General features: G+C 33.7%; 1 protein-coding gene across 10 annotated transcripts in view; it reads right to left on the reverse strand.

The window, feature by feature from the left end:
- Positions 1–18,136, reverse strand: part of DMD (dystrophin) — a gene marked incomplete at its 3' end in the record, with an annotated part of 2,106,393 nt that overhangs the window by 1,247,036 nt on the left and 841,221 nt on the right. For all 10 annotated transcript variants that reach the window (XM_084788839.1, XM_084788837.1, XM_084788840.1 and 7 more), the window contains 2 exons: positions 14,900–15,034; positions 12,874–13,023 (listed from right to left, as the gene is read on the reverse strand). In XM_084788839.1, coding sequence (XP_084644965.1) covers positions 12,874–13,023; positions 14,900–15,034 — 285 coding nt within the window. The remainder of the gene's footprint in view (positions 1–12,873; positions 13,024–14,899; positions 15,035–18,136) is intronic.

An 18,136-nucleotide genomic window follows, 5' to 3' on the forward strand; every position in this document is an offset into this window, starting at 1 on the left:
TTTGACAAAGCCAATTAAGAACATACTGTTACACAAAGAATAAATTCAATTAATGTTATCTGGAAAAAAGAAAAGGAACTGAGAGTCTGTATGAATATCTCTTCCTATTCTTGTTACTTTCTAAATCTGGCATATACTGCTCCAATGATGTCTTTGAATCTTTGAAAATATTATATGTTTATTTCTTTCTATTATTCAGACATCATTATAGAAAAGTCTGAGCTTCAAATTTACATTTTGATGAAAATAAATTATGTCTCCTTGAACATATTTAAAGCTCATCACCATCTCTGGCCTTCTTCTGCTTCTACTAACAAAACTGTATGTATCTATAGTATGACAATTTGATATTTATATGTGGCATGGAATATTTAAACTAATATATCTACCACATTAATTGCTTAATTTCCTTTATATTCTAATAGTTTCTATTATTATTCAATTTGCATTGATATACTACTTTGTAATTTCCTATTAAATATGTATATGTACTTTTGATCCCTTGCTCTAATGGGGTTCTTTGCTGAACATCAAGTTCCAGAGCAATACCAACAGCCTTGTTCATGACTAAATGAATGACGTGAAAAGTGATTTGTTTAAAGGGGATAACTGCAAAGTTCAAACAGCCAAGAAATGTAATTATAATAGAAATAGAATATAACCACCAGTTAAAGATATTACATTTCAAGAATAACCCTTCCTTAATACATTTCTTTTAAAATTATAATAGGATGGAACATTATATAAAACAATTTTGATCTATATCTATCAAAATATTCTGTCTAATATTGATGACCGAGACCTTGCCCTGTACTCTAGTTAAAACAATTCCCTTTATTTCAGTCAAAATATCAGCCAAGTTACTTCACATAATTATTCAGATAACAGTGCTCATAGTTATAATTAGAGCCTTCTCTTTCTGTATTTTACGTGTTTGTGGCATAGAGTTCCTTCAGTCATGTGGGTCTCTACCTAATGACAAAATTTCAGCATTGTGATGGGTGGCCAAAGAAGTCTTCCAATGATAGTATGAAGTAATTGTTTGATCAGACATTGTTTAAATGTGATCCCTTCTTTGACTAAATTTGTACCCAGCACAATACTCTCTGCACATTTGTAGGATTGTAATGTAATTGGAAAGGATGTAATGTAGCTTATTTCATATCACTAGCCTCATGTTTATGCTTCTAAATCTTTGTTTTACGTTCTTGAGATTAAATGGGCCACATGACATAGTATATAGACATAAAAGGTGATGACAAAATATCTGAGGTGGGTTGTTTCTTAGTCTAGCCTGACAGATAGCCAATAAAAGAGTGATTACATGGATTGCTTATCTCAAGCAGTGAAAGACTTGATGTAAATCCAAGCTTTGAACCAGTCATGCCATAAGCTGGTTTCTATTTTTAAACATCTTATTAGGCATACCCAAACAGGATGCCAGACTCTGTGTTTGCAGGACTCTGCAACAATTGACTTGCTATTGCACTGAATGGAATTAGTAGTAATAGGTAAGTCATAATCAGGTATTTGTTTTGGTCTGAAAAGAATTTCTAACTGCTGTTTTAAAATGTTATTTCCTAACTTTAGCTAATCCAGTCAGCAGTAATAAGAATTATAGAGATCAACAGAAATAAAGTGGAAAACAAGAGTTTTTAAAAAAAGACAATTTTAAAACATATTATTTTAATGTGGTCTATATATTTTCAAAATAAAATTTTAATGATTTGTTTTTGCTAGAATGATAACTGAACTGATTTATTACTTGGATTCTCATGTAGTTTCCTTTCAGGTAGCAGTATAATAAACACTTAAGAAACTCCTTTAGACTAAATGAGTAGGAAAGAATTATTGGGTAGAAAGTTGGAGGTGTGTAGGGACATGGGATAGATATTTGATGAGTTAGAGAGAGGAGTTGTGTGTGAATATTATCAAAATAATTTCGTATAACATTTTTAAAGAATAATAAAATATTTTTGAAAAAGTACCTGAAGCAGAATAAATTTATTGTGTAAAATCACTAAGAATTGGAATGAATATGTATTTGAAATATGACTATATATTCTAATAGAGAGGAAATATTACAAAAGGAAAATAAATCCAATAATATTTTATAAAATATCACTTTTAAATAAATCTTTTATCTTATGTGGAATTTTTTATTCTCCTAACCATGCAGAGTTATTATTATTATTACTATTATTATTAATAATAGTAGTAGTTTCAGGTTCATTGTAGACCTTGACAATAGGAGTCATACAACTGTTATAACATCAGAAATATTAAAATTATATTGAATTGCAATGTCTATAGCCATGTAAAACTTCTCAGAGCCTTTCTAACAGAGAATGTCCCATCTGGCTCATTGGTTACATGGACAGAGAAAACATAGTGAACACAACAGAGATAAACTTTCAGTCCCATCAACATTTTCCAAGAAAGTGTTCATTCTGTGTAAGGAAGTAAATGTCTATGAGGACAATCACTCTTTCCCTTCTTTGGTTTAATTGTTCAGAAACTGGAAATCACAGATCACTCAGCTGTATTGAGCTGGTCATAAAAATGTTAAATGTCTTCATTAGCTATGAAACTGAAACAATGGGCACATTAGAAATAGACTGCATATACCTCCCATGGGTAAAGGTGCTAGCTAGTGTTAAAAGAAATGTAAGTAATCATCAAAATATAGACATTTCCTATTACATTTGTGAAATGAAATAAAAAATTTCCTAAGCTATAAAATGAAAATTTTAAAGAGAATACATATATATTAAGGGTCCTATGCCTTTCTGTCTCTATGAAGTTGCATTATTATCTAGAAGTGAAACTTATGAACAATGAAAAATGAAAGATACCGGACAGCATATAACAAGGACATATGCTCAACTACGTTCATAGCACTTTTATTCATAATAGCCAGAATCTGGAAACAAACTATATGGTATATCAACAAAGAATGGATAAAGAAACTGGTACATTTATACAATGGAATACTATTCAGTTATCAAAAAGAATGAGATCTTGAAATTTGCAGGCAAATGGATGGAACTTGGAACAATCATCCTGAGTGAGGTAACCCAGACCCAGAAAGACATGCATGGTATATACTCACTTATAAGTGAATATTAGCACAACATAGAAGTCCTCTGAGAAACTCCACAGAGAGGGTGTTCAGGACAGATACTGGGATTTGCAGCCAGACCTTAGGAAAAGAACTGAGAGTTGTATGGAAGAGGGAAGGGTGTGGTAGAAGGACCTGGAGGGGTCAGGAGCTCCATAGAGAGACCACCAAGGCCAGCGGATCGGGACCCAGGGGGCCTGCACAAATTGATACACCAACCAAGGACAATGCATGTAGAGTACCTAGACACCCTGTTCAGATGTAACTGATGAACAGCTCATGCTCCATGTTTATAGAAAATGGGGAGAGAGGGGACTGATTCTGACATGACCTGTGATGCCTGCATTTTGATCACTGCCCCTTGGAGCAACGTCCTTTGGGGCACCCAGAAGAAGGGTTTGCAGGCTACACTGATGAGATCTGATAGACTGTGGTCAGACAGTGGGGGAGGATCCCCTTCTGCCCACTCCCATTAGATTTCTAGGGGAGGGGAATAGGGCGGAAGAGAGAGGGAGGGTGGAAACTGGAAAACAACAGCTAGAGGATGTAATGTGAAAAAATATAATAAATAAAATAATTTAAAAAATAAATACTATGCTGGAAAGTTTACTGCCTACAAGGGTTCCTAAACTTTATACTTAAGGTTTAGTTATTTATTACCTGATCATATATTACTATATGTATATTAATATTAGTATAAGTAATACAATATTAATATAAATGATTTTCCCACTCAAAACATAATCACTAATTAAAATTATTATAGTAACAAGCATCATGTCTACTACACTGCTAAAAGTAAAGTCAGCTTAAACACAGATGTTCATCATAACAGCCTACTTAAAGTGCAATATTTATACGAAGAAATTAGTTTGACTATAAAGCATTCAATTTAGGAAAGTCAGGATATATGGTATGCATTACTCTTTATTCACATAGTTTAAGAGAGCACCACATTAGAAATATACAGGAAAATTTAATTCCAGATTATTAACATACTAAGACTAATTAAAAAATATCCTTGGCTGATTATCTTAAGTGAAAAAATAAACCAATAATACTGCATAGAAATTAGGCAAAATTCTTAACTTCTGAATACCTTTGAATACAATTTAAATTATAAACACAAAAAAATTAAAAATGATACTTTGACACGTCTTTTGTATGAAACTCAGGTAGTCACATTGTAGCCAATTCTAGGAGAGTACACACTTGGCTTATTGTTTCAATGTTGCTGCCTAGCAAATATAAAACTTTGAACAAGGGTTGTACATTTGCTTTTTGTACTCAATCCCTTAAGTATGCAACCAATATGATTACAATAATTTATAGGAAATGACCAGCAGCTGACAGGTGAAAATAAGAAGCTAAAGTAAACTGGATAAATTAGGGGAAAAATAATACATGAAATTCACATCACAACCACCAGAACATGGTGACATATTGGAGAGTGAATATCAAATGAAAGATTTCTGAATATAACTATAATTTTAAGACAAGATTCCAAAGACAAGTCTCCTGGTTATTTTAGACTATAATCAAACATTTCTTGAAGATAATAACTAAACATAACAAACCAAATTTATCTTTTTTGATTCCTTAGGTATAAACTCATAGTTCTGATTTAAGGAACTATTTTACAGAAAATTGTGAGATGCTTAGAAACTGACTATTCTCACTACTCATGACTTTCCTAAAATAGAGTAGATCATAATTTGTATAGGAGCACTTTTGCTGTAAAGTGTTGGCTAGCACTTTTTCCTTTAGTGGATCTTTTCAATGAAGGTGATTCAATCCTAAGCACATAGTGATACTATTTGGCTGTTCCACTACCCATCTTTTCCTCAAGCCATAGCTTTATGGACCTAAATGTTATACAAATTTCTCAGAGTTGGTGTTCATCATGAATCAGTTTTTCACTCTTAAAGCTTTCCTCATCAAATTAACTTTGTCTAATACTAATTTTATATTTTCCTTCCCAAAGTTAATCTTTCCACTTTGGTTTCTCTCTTATCTTTCATTAACTTGATTTTATATATTAAATATGTCTTAATAATGGATCTTGTTTAACTGAAAACTTTCTGAAGTTATCATTGTCTGTCAAATTGACCTATCCCCTCTACCTTGTTATTTGTTTTAAATAACTAGCTCTTCTCTCTTGCCTGGCCACTCAGCATTTAGTCCCTGTATTGCGGCTTCTTACTACTTTTATATGATTTTTACTTACAACTTTTCTCTCCAGCACTTTTGAAGACACTCTAATTAGAAAATGAAAGACTGAATGGGAGGTCAGGCATTAGTATCTATTGCTGTTTTAAGTACATCCTTGAGTATGGAAAAAAATTATACAAATTATGTAAAATTTTGAAAGTGTTTTTCAAGTTGCAAAAAGAGAGTTAAGCACTAAAGTTTGCTAATATCCCATTTTCTAGCTCCATAACATGTTATATAACATTCTATATCTCGGGGGACAGTACCGTTCAAATAAACTTCACAATATTCATTAGCTTTACAAGTCTATAAGTGTAATATAGCACTATTTTAATGAAGAGCAATCCTTATTGTTATATTTTTTACTTAAATTCACACCTATCTTTAGCAGTAAAATAGATGATGAGTCAGCATTTTGTTAGAAAGTTGCCTTCTTTCATCATCTAGTACTAGACATAATATATTTCATATATCATAGAATATTTATAGCCAGAGGCCAACATTATTGTTAGTTTCCTTAGAAAAGACACTGTAACATTAAAGATTTATAAAACAGGCATAGACTGATTTAAATTAAAATGAATTGTTTAATTAAAAAATACAAATAGAACATATAACATTTTCCTTCTTTCATTTTTGATACAATATACTATACATTGTTTTTTAATTTTACCATAACGCAAGTTTTAAATTGTATAACATATATTAATTTTTGTATTTATAATGTGTTTTGCTGTTTTATTTTTATGACGACTTCATGGTGGCCTTGTTTCCTCTTTACATACTGAATTTGATGTCAACTTTGACCAAACTAAGTCTGTGACAAGGACATTTTTCCTCATAAGGTATTAGCATTTACTTCTGATTAGTGCTAGAAGTCAACAGTTACTTTGATTTATTCATTTGTTTGAATATTTCTTGGCCCCAGTTTCCTGTTAGATAATTGTGAAGCTCTGTTTACAGCTTGAGTTTGATATTAGATTTACTTATTATCAATTGTCTTTATTCTAATGGATTCCTAGATTTTACAGTACAATAAAAGGGTCTGTGCTCATATGTAGATTCCATTTATTCTTTACCCTTAAATGTTTACTTTTACATATCTTCTAGTAAGGATTGTTCAATGAACAACTCTTACACATCTTCCTCTGTCATAGAACATAATGCATTTTAGGAGATGCAGCCTACATCTCTTTAGCAGTACAAGTTTAAAGACTTTCTACATATTAAAATTATCAAATGTATCTCAGAAAAGTTATTTTGAATTAGGGTTGGCAACATGTATATGTAACAGCAAAAGAACCAACATAAATTGAGACTCATTGAACAGCAAGCATAAATATTATTATTATAGCTTAACCTTTTTAAAAAAAACAAAATCACAAAACACATTCTTTTTTTACACAAAAGACTTTGCAACAAAATTAAACTCTATAATTGATTGACGCAAAGCCAATTCTTTTCAGTGTGCCTTGAATCAATATTTGTCATTTTGGTCTATTTATCCTAAGCAAAATGTAACACTGAGTGAATAATTTGTTGTATTTATCCAGAGATATTAAAGAGTCTCTGCAGCTATTGATCATGACAGTTAATACTAAAGCAGAATTAACCAGTTCAGATGTTGCTTCATCTTTTTACAGAAACAGAAAGGTAGCAGAAATAGGAGGCTCAAAGCACAAATTTTCAAATACAAACATGAAGCAGAGAAAGAAAACCAGAAGAAATACGGTGCTTTAAACTCTCAAACTCCACCTACAGCAATGTACTTCCTTCAACAAGGTCATGCCTCCTACACTTACCCAAACAGTACTACCAACTGAGAACCAAGTGTTCAAATATCTGAGTCTAGAGAAGATCTTTCTCATTCAAACCACCATAATAATGAACATATCCTTTCATGGTTCTATAAAAACATGTTCCTCTATATTCTGAGAATTACATATTTGAATGTTTTCCATTTAATACAGGTCTATTTTGATAGTGGAAGTGGGGTTTTTTCCTTTGTCTCAGGCATGTTTCTAGTAGGTGGCACTGCAGTAACAAAGAAGTAAAAATTCCTCTGTACTACTGCACTTTTACTTCTTTCTCAAACCTGTGGGTCACATAAGCTTATAAGATACAGAGTATGGGCTATTCAATGATTCTGTTCACACAAGAGTTTGATAGCACCCTCTGTAGGTAGTACTTTCTATGTTTTTTAACACCTTACCATTAGTACTAACAGAATCTAAAATATTACTTTGTTCCCTAAATATCTAAGCATGTTTTACATTTAGTGTCCCAGTGACTCCCAGTGACACCAACCAAATTTCCAATAAAATTCACACTATACGCAACTAGACAATTCCCTCTTAACATGAGCATCCAATGCCAATATTACAATCAGAAGAGTGTCAGTCCAAGCACTAGAGACAAGTGCTTGGACAAGTCATTTATCAGCGATTATCTCTTCAGGAGTTTTTCTTCAAAATTTGTTGCTTCGAACTTAATATCTACCAAAAAAACATTACATCTTTGTATTGAGCCTTCTCTAGTAAAGAATCTGTACAGTTTCTATGCCCTGTCTGTACATAAATAAATAGTAGAAGTTATTCCAGTCAATTTTGATTACCCAGAGTATCATTTTACACAAGTCAGAATGTCCAAGATCAATAAAAAGAAATGATAGCTCTTGTTGGCAAGGATGCAGGGTAACAGGAACACACATACATTCACTACTGGTAGGGGTCAAACTTGTATATTCATAATGGAAATCAATGTGGCAGTTCCTCAGGAAGCTGGGAGTCAATCTAGCTCAAGATTCAGCAAAAAACACTCTTGAGTGAGTAACCAACTGCTATATGATTAGATTTAAGGCTCATATTATGAGAAAAAAAACCAGGCTTGACACTGCTCAGGTAGCCAAGACTTGGTGCTAGGTAGACGAGGGACCAAGAGGAAAACTAAATACTATCGTTCTGATAAAGGAATATAGCAATAAAATGACTGCTCTACTCATTGATGAGTTTCTTGCTCAGCCATTATCAGAGAAACTTTCTCCTGCAGCAGATGGGAACAAATACAGAGACCCACAGCCAGACATCATGTAGAGTGAAAGTACCCAAATGAGTCAGTCCTAAATAGGATGGTTCCATTAGATCCCTCCCCTCAGGGCCCAGGAGATTCTGTAGAAGAGGAGGCAGACAGATTGTAAGAGGCAGGTCAGATTAAACAAACCAACAAAACAAGGTATTCTAGACACAACAGGACTGATACAAATGAACTCACAGAGAGTATGGCAGCATGCACAGTGCTTATACATATCTAAATCAGATGGGGATCCAGCACTGAGAGGGAAATTGAACACAAGCCTCTTTCTTCAACCTAGAAGTTACTTCCAATTAATAACTGCTTACAAAGGAAAAATTCATTTTCTCTAACAGAGTGTCTCTGTGTTTATAAATCACACTTAAGAGCTGGCCATATTTCCAGAAATAGGATGGAAAAACAAAACAAACTCAATACTTTTAGAACTTTTTTCTTTTGTTGTTTTTTATTTACTTTATAGGTCCTTGCTTATTTAAAAATGTACTAAAACTCTGTGCGGATTATATTATTATCACAGTAGGGCATATACTCTAACAAAATGCTTGGGATCAAAAAATAGTTTTGTATTTTGAGCTTATTGGATGCACAGAAATAATGCCAACACATCATGAGATAGAATTCTACTCCATAAAAAGAGGATGGGCAAACTTCGATGCAGGGAGACTCAATAGCCAAACTCTGCCAAGACAAGGTAAGCAAGTCCTCAATAGTTCCTGCCTCACAAATATGTCTGTTAAATATACTGGGCCAGAAGGCTGAAGAAGATGCTCCAACATTATAGAGACGGTTGGGTGACTATTCAGGTATCAAACTGTCTCTGTCATCTTCTCATTTGGGAAGCTGCTAACCTATACTCCCTGTATACTCAAGGTAAGTAATTTTATTCTTTCTCAAGTCTCTGATGGAGTTGAAGACTAGGTAGCTTAATTTTACAATAAAGCTTAGTTTTTTGGGCGTTAAGATGCTTTTAGGTCTAGATAGATGTTTTAAGTTCATGGTAACAAGATATGATCGATAGTGATTTACATTCTGAATTTTAAACTCACTAAGACAGGGAATATGTTTTCTTCAAGGCTGCCAAATACAAACAGGCAAAACACTAAGAATATAGCATTTATGTAATTCCTGACTGTTTCGTGGTTCTTCTTGCTGTAGGTAGGTTATTGTATGTATGTGTAATAATATATATATATATATATATATATATGTAAAAAATAAAAAATAAAAAACAGAATGAATGGCCAATGAACAATTGCTTAAAGATAAAGAATTTGATATTTCATGTATATTCAAGAGTTGTACTATTTAGCTTGAACTATAATTTCTTACCTGATAATAACATCCAATTAGTAGTTGAACATCATTCAAATTCCATAGAAAAAAATCCAATGATCAATCCCCCTCAATTTTGATCTAGGAATATCTATTTTGACTTACACTGGATAGAAGTGAATTTAACATTAAAAGGGGAAATACTGTTAAAATAGCCTTAGAAGGATAAAATAAAGATGAAAACAGGAAGTTTTCCTACTTTTAGTTGCCTGGTATTATATAAGTTTATAAACAACCTATAATCTTTTTATCCTCTCTTTACCCTCATATGTTATCACTGGTTGTATCCTGTAAACAGTGGGCCCTTGTCTGCAGGCAGAGGAGGCAGCTCCCTCCAGGTAAGCTTCCTGCTGGGACATAGGTGAGTCCTAAACCCTGCTGATAACAACCCACCAGGCCCAAATGTATTAAAAGGCTAGTTCCTTGCAGGGATCAAACCACAGACCATCACCCGTGCAAGAGGTGCCAAAAGCTGTCTCTATGAAGAAAAACATATCAAAAGTCCCCTGAAGACAAGCTCCAGGAAGTGTGCTGGGAAAGGCTCCTGCTTTTCAGTTACTTTGGTTTAAAAACACTGATCTGAAGTGGGGGCACAGACTTTTTCCTTCTGTAGCTCTCTGCCTTTGTCTCTCTCTTTTTTTGTCATTAAGCTTAGTGAATTAAAATCTAGCTCTTTGACTCAGGACTGTCTTTATTTTAACCAAGTGCAGTCAGTTATCTGGCTTTTCACATGTCAGAGGCTCCCTTTTCCTCCTGGAAGGGACTGAGTTTCCCTTTGTCTCAAGCCTGGCTGAGCTGCCCTGCACTCCCTCCCTGCCCAGAAGGCCTTCTTGACTGGTTCTCAGGAAAGAGCCTTCTTGAGCCAGCCTCTAAAAGGCAGAGGAAAAGTCAGTGACCAGATTCTCAGGCCAGCCTCCTGGAGAAAGGAACCCACAGTAAACTTCATGGAAGTGGTAGATCTTTACTAGACGAAAATCCATGTAGTAAGAGCAATAGGGCTTTTCTTTGCATATAAACCAAAAGGTATAACAGTATCTTAGATGTAGAAATACTCAACCAATCATTAATAAACTTAGTATTATTATAAAACATTTCATTTCTTCTCAAACATCCATTTTTTTTTAAATGTAGAAGAGTATTGGGAACATTGGGTAGGGAATATATGTTCTTTACTTGATAGGTAAAGCATGCCATTTATGTGAATTCTCATATATGAATATATCATAATTATGTACAGTGTGGTGCTTTCAATAGGAATGTCCCTCAGAAGCTCATATATTTGAATGCTTGGTCCATAGGTAATGACATAATTCAAGGTTATGGCTTGAGGGAAGTAGGTGTGGCCTTGTGGGAATATGTATATCACTGGGATATAACATTGAGGTTTCAGAAGTCGAAGCCAAATTGAGTATTTCTCTCACCCTTCCTGCTTCCTATGGGTCCAGATGTAGGACTCAAAGGCTGCTTCTCCAGTACCATGTCTGTCTACATGTCACTGTGCTTCCTGCCGGATACAATTAAATATTTTTTAAAAAAGCGTTGACATAGTCATGGTATCTCTTCATAGAAAGAGAACACTAAGACCTATAGTAACATTTTATGCCATTTTGAACACACAATTTTGAGTGTACCAATAAAAATGTATATATTTTTAGCAAATTATATGTGACAACAAACAATGTGTGCAAATACTTAAAAAAGAGATAAAAGAAAAATTGAGAGGGAAGAAAGAGAAAGAAAGCCATACACACACACACACACACACACACACACACACACACACACACACACACACACACTTCTAGGGTAAGAAAATCAACTATGTTCCTATAGGATACAATGTGAATAGTAGGTATGTTGGAAAACATATCAACTTGACACAAACTTAAGTCTTTGGAGAAAAGGCAACCTCAATTAAGAAAATTTCTCCATAATATCAGACTGTAGGCAAGCCTCTAGGGCATTTTTTTTCTTTAATTTAGTGATTGGTAGGAGAGGGCCCAACCCATTGCAGGTGGTGTTATTCCTGGGCTGGTAGTAATGGGTTTGGTAAGAAAGCAGACTGAGCATGTCATCATGAGCAAGCCAGTAAGCAACACCCCTCCATGTTCTCTGCATATGCTCCTACCTTTAAGTTCCTGCCCTGCTTGAATTCCTGTCCTGACTTCCCTAAGTTATGGAACTGTCACCTGGAAGTGTAAGTTGAAATAAACCCTTTCTTCTCCAAATTACCTTGTGCATGGTATTCATGACAGCAATAGGAACCCTAAGTCAATATAATAAAATTAGTTTATAGACCTGAGAATGATAATTTTTCTTGATATGTCTCAGCTTCCTGTTAAAACATGTGCTTTCCAAGATTTCTAAGAAAAATGAAATATGTATCAAAAGATTCAGTCACTTGAGAAGGAATAAACTTGATTATCTCAAATCTCTGATGGAGTTGAAGACCAGGTAGCTTAGTTTTGCAATGAACCTTAGAAGCTTAGGGGTTAAGATGTTTTGGGTCTAGATAGGTGTTCCAAGTTGATAATGACAATATGTGATGGAGATTGATCTACATTCAGAAATTTAGATGCACCAAGATAGGAAAGATGTCTTCTTCAAGGCTGTCAAATACAAATAGCCAAAACACTAAGAATGTAACATTTATATAATTCCTGATTATATCATGGTTCTTCTTGTTATAGGTAATCTATTGTATATATGTGTAACAATATGAAAGTATACATAAAAACTATTTAATTAAAATAAATAAATAAATAAATCAATAAATAAATAAAAATAATTCAGTCACATTCATAGTGTTTCGTCTATTTGTATCTGGCAACATTTGAGAAAACCTATTTCCATTTTTTGTTTAATTCCTAACTGTTTCATGGTCCTTCTTGTAAGTAGTTTATTGTATATATGTGAAATAATATAAATGTATATATAAAAGTAAAAACTAATAACAATAATAAATAAAAGAGTCTAGTCACACACAAAATAGAATTCAGTTACTGCTGTGAAATCTAAGGCTGAACTGAACAGATATCATTTTTCATTTTACTGGATAAGACTGTATCTGACATAAATTTATAAAATGTAGATTAAAGATTTTCCACTTATCTTCATACCTCTTCATGTAGTTCTCTCCAACGAGAATTAAATGTCTCAAGTTCCTCATTGATCAGTTCATCCATGACCCCTCCATCTGTTAGGGTCTGTGCCAATAGGCGAATCTGATTTGGGTTATCCTCTGAATGTTGCATCAAATTTTCAAGGGACTGAAACACATTTCAAATAATTACAACTTTTCATCTTTTTCTAAGTACATTGAATTTACACACAATGCTCTGTATTTTCTCATTTACAGACAGTTAAGTCATAAGCAATGTAAAACAAAATTTAATTTGGATAATAAAACATGAAGGAGTATTGTTATTTAAAATAAAATAATTGCATAGGATTTTTTTTTACTGAGTTATCACTGCCTTATGGACAGCACTTTAAAATAATGGTTTATTATTTTTTCATGAGGGTCTCCACTGTAATTTTTTTTTAGTGGTCAGTGACATGCAGGTAAAGTGATTCTGAAGAAATGTGTAGTGGAAGCTCATGAGCCTAGTTTCTTTTCAAAGAAACTTCTTTAGTCTTTACATGTGTTAACACTGACACAGTGTGGAGAAAGGCAGATGTTTTAGGACAGATAGAAATGACAGTAAGTTCCTTTATGTTCAGGAAGAACAACCAGAAAAAAAAATCACCTAGTGATTTATCAAATGGTTAGACCATTGTCGTTTCTGGGTAATTTCCTCTAATATGTGTGTGTCTGTGCATGTGTATATATGTGTGTGTGCGTCTGCGTGTGCTTGTGCGTGTGCGTGTGCGTGTGCGTGTGCGTGTGTGTGTGTGTGTGTGTGTGTGTGTGCGTTGAGAAAAGATATTTCCTTTAATTTTGTTTGAGGGATTTGCAATTAAGATATTTCCTAACTTTCTATTATTTGTAGTCTTATAATCCTTAACTGAAACAGTGTTCAAAGTTGACAGATTTTTTTGCATACGTTGTTCAAAGGAAAAGAATCTCAATGTGAATTTTAGGCATTCCAGGTAATAAGCAATTCAATATCACTTTACATGATCCCACAACTATATGGGGCCTAACAATTCTAACAAAGGATGTTGTTTCCAAAAACATTAAACAGTCTTAAAAGGTGTTTGTATGTTTGCCTTATGTGTCTATTATTTTCCAAATTCTGAAAAACATCAATATATTTTGCTCTTAAATATTTAGTGAATCAAAGTATAGTTATTTCCTAATTATTTTGTAAAAGTATGCTTTTGACAACTAAAATCTGTGAGAAACTCAATTTTTAATATAAATGTTAGTATTGATTTTTATTATAATCTATACATTTATTTATGTATATTAAATATTTTCATTTTACAGATCTTTTAATAGAGCAATTATTTTTTTAAGTCTTAATGAAGGGCATTGACATGTTAAATAAACAAAAGTTAATTGCTTACATAAATTTAAACTGATTTTCCTTCTCCCAGAGGATCTTGAATGTATTGGAAGAGTGGGAAGAATATGATATAAATGTAATATATAAGAAATAAAAGATAAACTAAGAGCAACAAAGAAAAATTAAGAAATTTGGAAATCCTTGTCGGGCGGTGGTGGCGCACACCTTTAATCCCAGCACTCGGGAGGCAGAGGCTGGTGGATCGATCCACTGTGAGCTCAAGGCCAGCCTGGTCTACAAAGCGAGTCCAGGACAGCCAAAGCTACACAGAGAGACCCTGTCTCGAAAAACCAAAAAAAAAATTGGAAATCCTTAAGAGCAAGAAAGGGTCGAAGAACAACTACAGCTTTCCTATCCTTGTGAAATATAAATATATCATTTTTTATTTAAATTGCCTGTAAGAATAATAAGCAACAAACTTAGCAAACAATTAATTTGCATGTAATAGTCAAGAGTATATCCTTGAGACCTGGAAAGATCCTACAAGGAACAAAGAGTTTATCCAAACTACCAGGACTGAAAGATGCCTAGGAGCTACATCCTTTTCCTTGAGTTTTAAAACACTATCTTCCCATTGGAATTAAATATTTCAATACGTCATACAAAGTATCATTTGAGTGAATTCACAACTTACCTCTAGAACCTCAGTGATTTCTTCAGCTCCTGCAGGAACATTTTCAGTGGTTTTAAGTTTCATTTCTACTTCATTGAGCCACTTGTTTGCCTTCTCTAAGTATGACAATAACTCATGCCAACATGCCCAAACTTCCTGAGAAAGAAGTGAATATTGCAGATTAATATTTGTATGTAAAAGTAAATAAGAGGCTTTCATATTATAATTTTAAAACTTATAAAAATGGAAGGTTTAATTTTCTATATTTCACCTTACTTTCCAATAGAGAAATAAAAATGCAACAAGGTACTTTGCACACTTAATACCTCAGTAATTATAAGTGATTAAGGAAAGAGTTTATTACATGAATAAATTCAGGATCCAGCGATTTGCCTTTTAAAATCAGATACTCACTAACATCATATCCATAAAAATAGAAATACCAAAACATATGATAGAATGCATGCTTCAGGCTGAGTTCTTCAAATATCAACAATTATCCTTGTTTTGTTAGTTTTAAATTGACCAAAAATGAATACCCCGCTCTTTTATTGCTTTATCTTTGAGAAAGTGCTTATATCATTACCAACCTGAACCATTTTAACAATGTGTAACATTAAAAGTTTTTTTTTAAGAAAAATCATATGGAAACGTAATATTATAGAAACTCCCTAAAATACCCACATATATAAAAGAAATTTAAATGAAATTGCCATGTGGTAGTGGTGATGATACTCCAACTTGATATTATATGCTTTCAAACAAACCTAATAACAGGAATGAGATACATAATTTTGAGTTTTGGCCACAGGTGTCCCATAGAACACCCGAGTACTACAGACTTGTGATAATGCTGTAGGTTAACTCTCATAACTTAATGGTGAGACTCTATTGCTGAAGATAAAACAAATATGTAGCATAGAAAAAGGAGAAATCTAGCTGATATTCAACTGGATGCTTTACAACTATTGGAGGCATTATTTATGTAATAGCAATATGAAGACACCTAATTACATTACCATAAGAGTTATTCACTTTATGTTTGAGATAAATCTGATAAGTATAGTGAAAATAATAGTGCATGCATGGACTGGACCTGCCCCCACCCCCTGCACAGTTGTAGCTGATGGGCAGTTCAGTCATCATGTGTGTACCCTAGTGGGGAAAGTAGACACTGGCTCTGACATGGACTCTACTACCTGCTTTTCTTTTTTGTCTTTTTCTCCTGGTTGGGCTGCCTCGTTGGGCTACAGGGGAAGGGGTTGCCCTCAGTCCTGTTGTCACTGGGTATGCTGGGGTGGGTAGGTGGGTTCCTCTTCTCTGAGGAGTAAGGGAGAGGGATGGGGAAACGTGGAGGGAAGGGGCTATTACCAGGATGTAAAGGAAATAATTAATAAAAAATACAAAGTTAAAAAAAGAAATTAAACCCTACATAAATAATTTTAAGGGACAATAAAGCATTATCAAATCCCTGATATTTCTCATGTTCATAATCTTTAAAAATATGTAGTACATTTACACAATGGACCCATCTATTAAAAACAAGGGAATATTGAAAATTTCAGGCAAATGGATGGTACTAGAAAACATCATCTTGAATAAGTTAACCCAGACCCAGAAAAGCATGCATGGCTTGAACTCACTCAGAAGCAGATATTAGCCACAAAATACAAGATAACTACACTATAATACAGAGACTGAAACCTCAACCAAGCACCATGAGTGATGTGGACCTAGACCCTCTGCTCAAATATAATAAATAGGAAGCACAGCCTCCTTGTGGGTCTCACAATATGGGGAATAGAGTCTACTTCTGACATGGACTCTGGTTTCCCCATAGGAGGAAGAGGATACAGGTAGTACAGATGGGCCTTCATAGGCTAAGGTCAGATGTCAGCAGAGGAGGATTCTGCTTTCTGAAGACTAGGGGAGAGAGGGAGAATATATGAAGGATGGAGAGTGGGATCAGGAGGCAATGAGGGAGGGGTCTACAGTTGGGATATAAAGTGAACAAATTAAAAATTAAAAATTAAAACAAATAAATGAGCTACCAACCCCACAAAGAATAATAATGAAGATATTCTCTATCTGCCTTCTTAACATCATTCTAACCTGCCTATATGCATATTAACTTACTATAAATTATTGATTTTTAGGCAGTATATTTCAAAAAGAAAATTAAGTATTTTTCTATAAAATGGTGGAATAAACCTTAAATCACTCAGTGTTCCTGCTAGTATACATCCTTTTTTTTTTTCCTTCTGGGCATATATCTTAATAGGGAAATACAAATATCACTTTAAATCTCAGAACATATGTTAGAGATTTTAAGATAAGTGGATGCCAATGGTAATAAGTTATATCAACTTTGGGTCAGGTGGCGATAATGAGATATCAGGATGATTTAACTTATCAGGGTGTTTGGCTTCTTCTGTTCTCAGTTCATCTTGAACAGCAAATACATTTAGAGAGGCTCAACATACCAATTTTACAGGTCAAATTTACAAATAAAACAAACTATTGAATTATTAATTGGAATAAAAATGGACTTAGAGTAACTGTTAAAGTTAACAGTTTGGAACAAAAAAATGCTTTGAAATCAAAGAATTTAAAGTGGACTTGAAGTACAAAACACATGAAAAGGCAAACTGTTCAAAAGAGCAGATGGACCTGATGATCACACAGTATCTCAGTTTGATCCAAATTCCAGGTTGAATATAAATAATGCATTTTAAGTTAAAGTTTATCTATTAAACATGGATCTTGAAACTCTATGTGCCAGATAAAGGAAAAATAGGGAGCGAGTATAATACAAATTGAGATGGTAATAGGTAGTTTAACATGCAAGCTCTGATATTTAAAACTACCTTCACATTTTAAAAGAAACATTGGTCTCACACAAGTCAGAATGATCTTAACAATGATGTGACCCTTATTTTGAAACAAGAACTGGAAAATCTACACCATCAAGCAGTAAGAAGAAAAAGAGAATATTTTTGTAACCTGGATGGAAAACAATGATCATCAACTAAGAAATTGAAACTTGCTGGGTACAGTGGCACAGGCCTGCCATTCCAGCACTTGGAGAAGCAGAGACAGGCAGATCCCTGTGAGTTCCAGATCAAGATAGATGTTTTAATTTGATAATGACAAGATGTGATGGAGATAGATTTACATTCAGAATTTTAGATGCACCAAGATAAGAAAGATGTTTTCTTCAAGGCTGCCAAATATAAATAGCCAAAACACTAAGAATGT

Source organism: Acomys minous (assembly GCF_964271855.1).
Source record: "Acomys minous genome assembly, chromosome: 7".
In the NCBI taxonomy this organism is placed as follows: Eukaryota; Metazoa; Chordata; class Mammalia; order Rodentia; family Muridae; genus Acomys; species Acomys minous.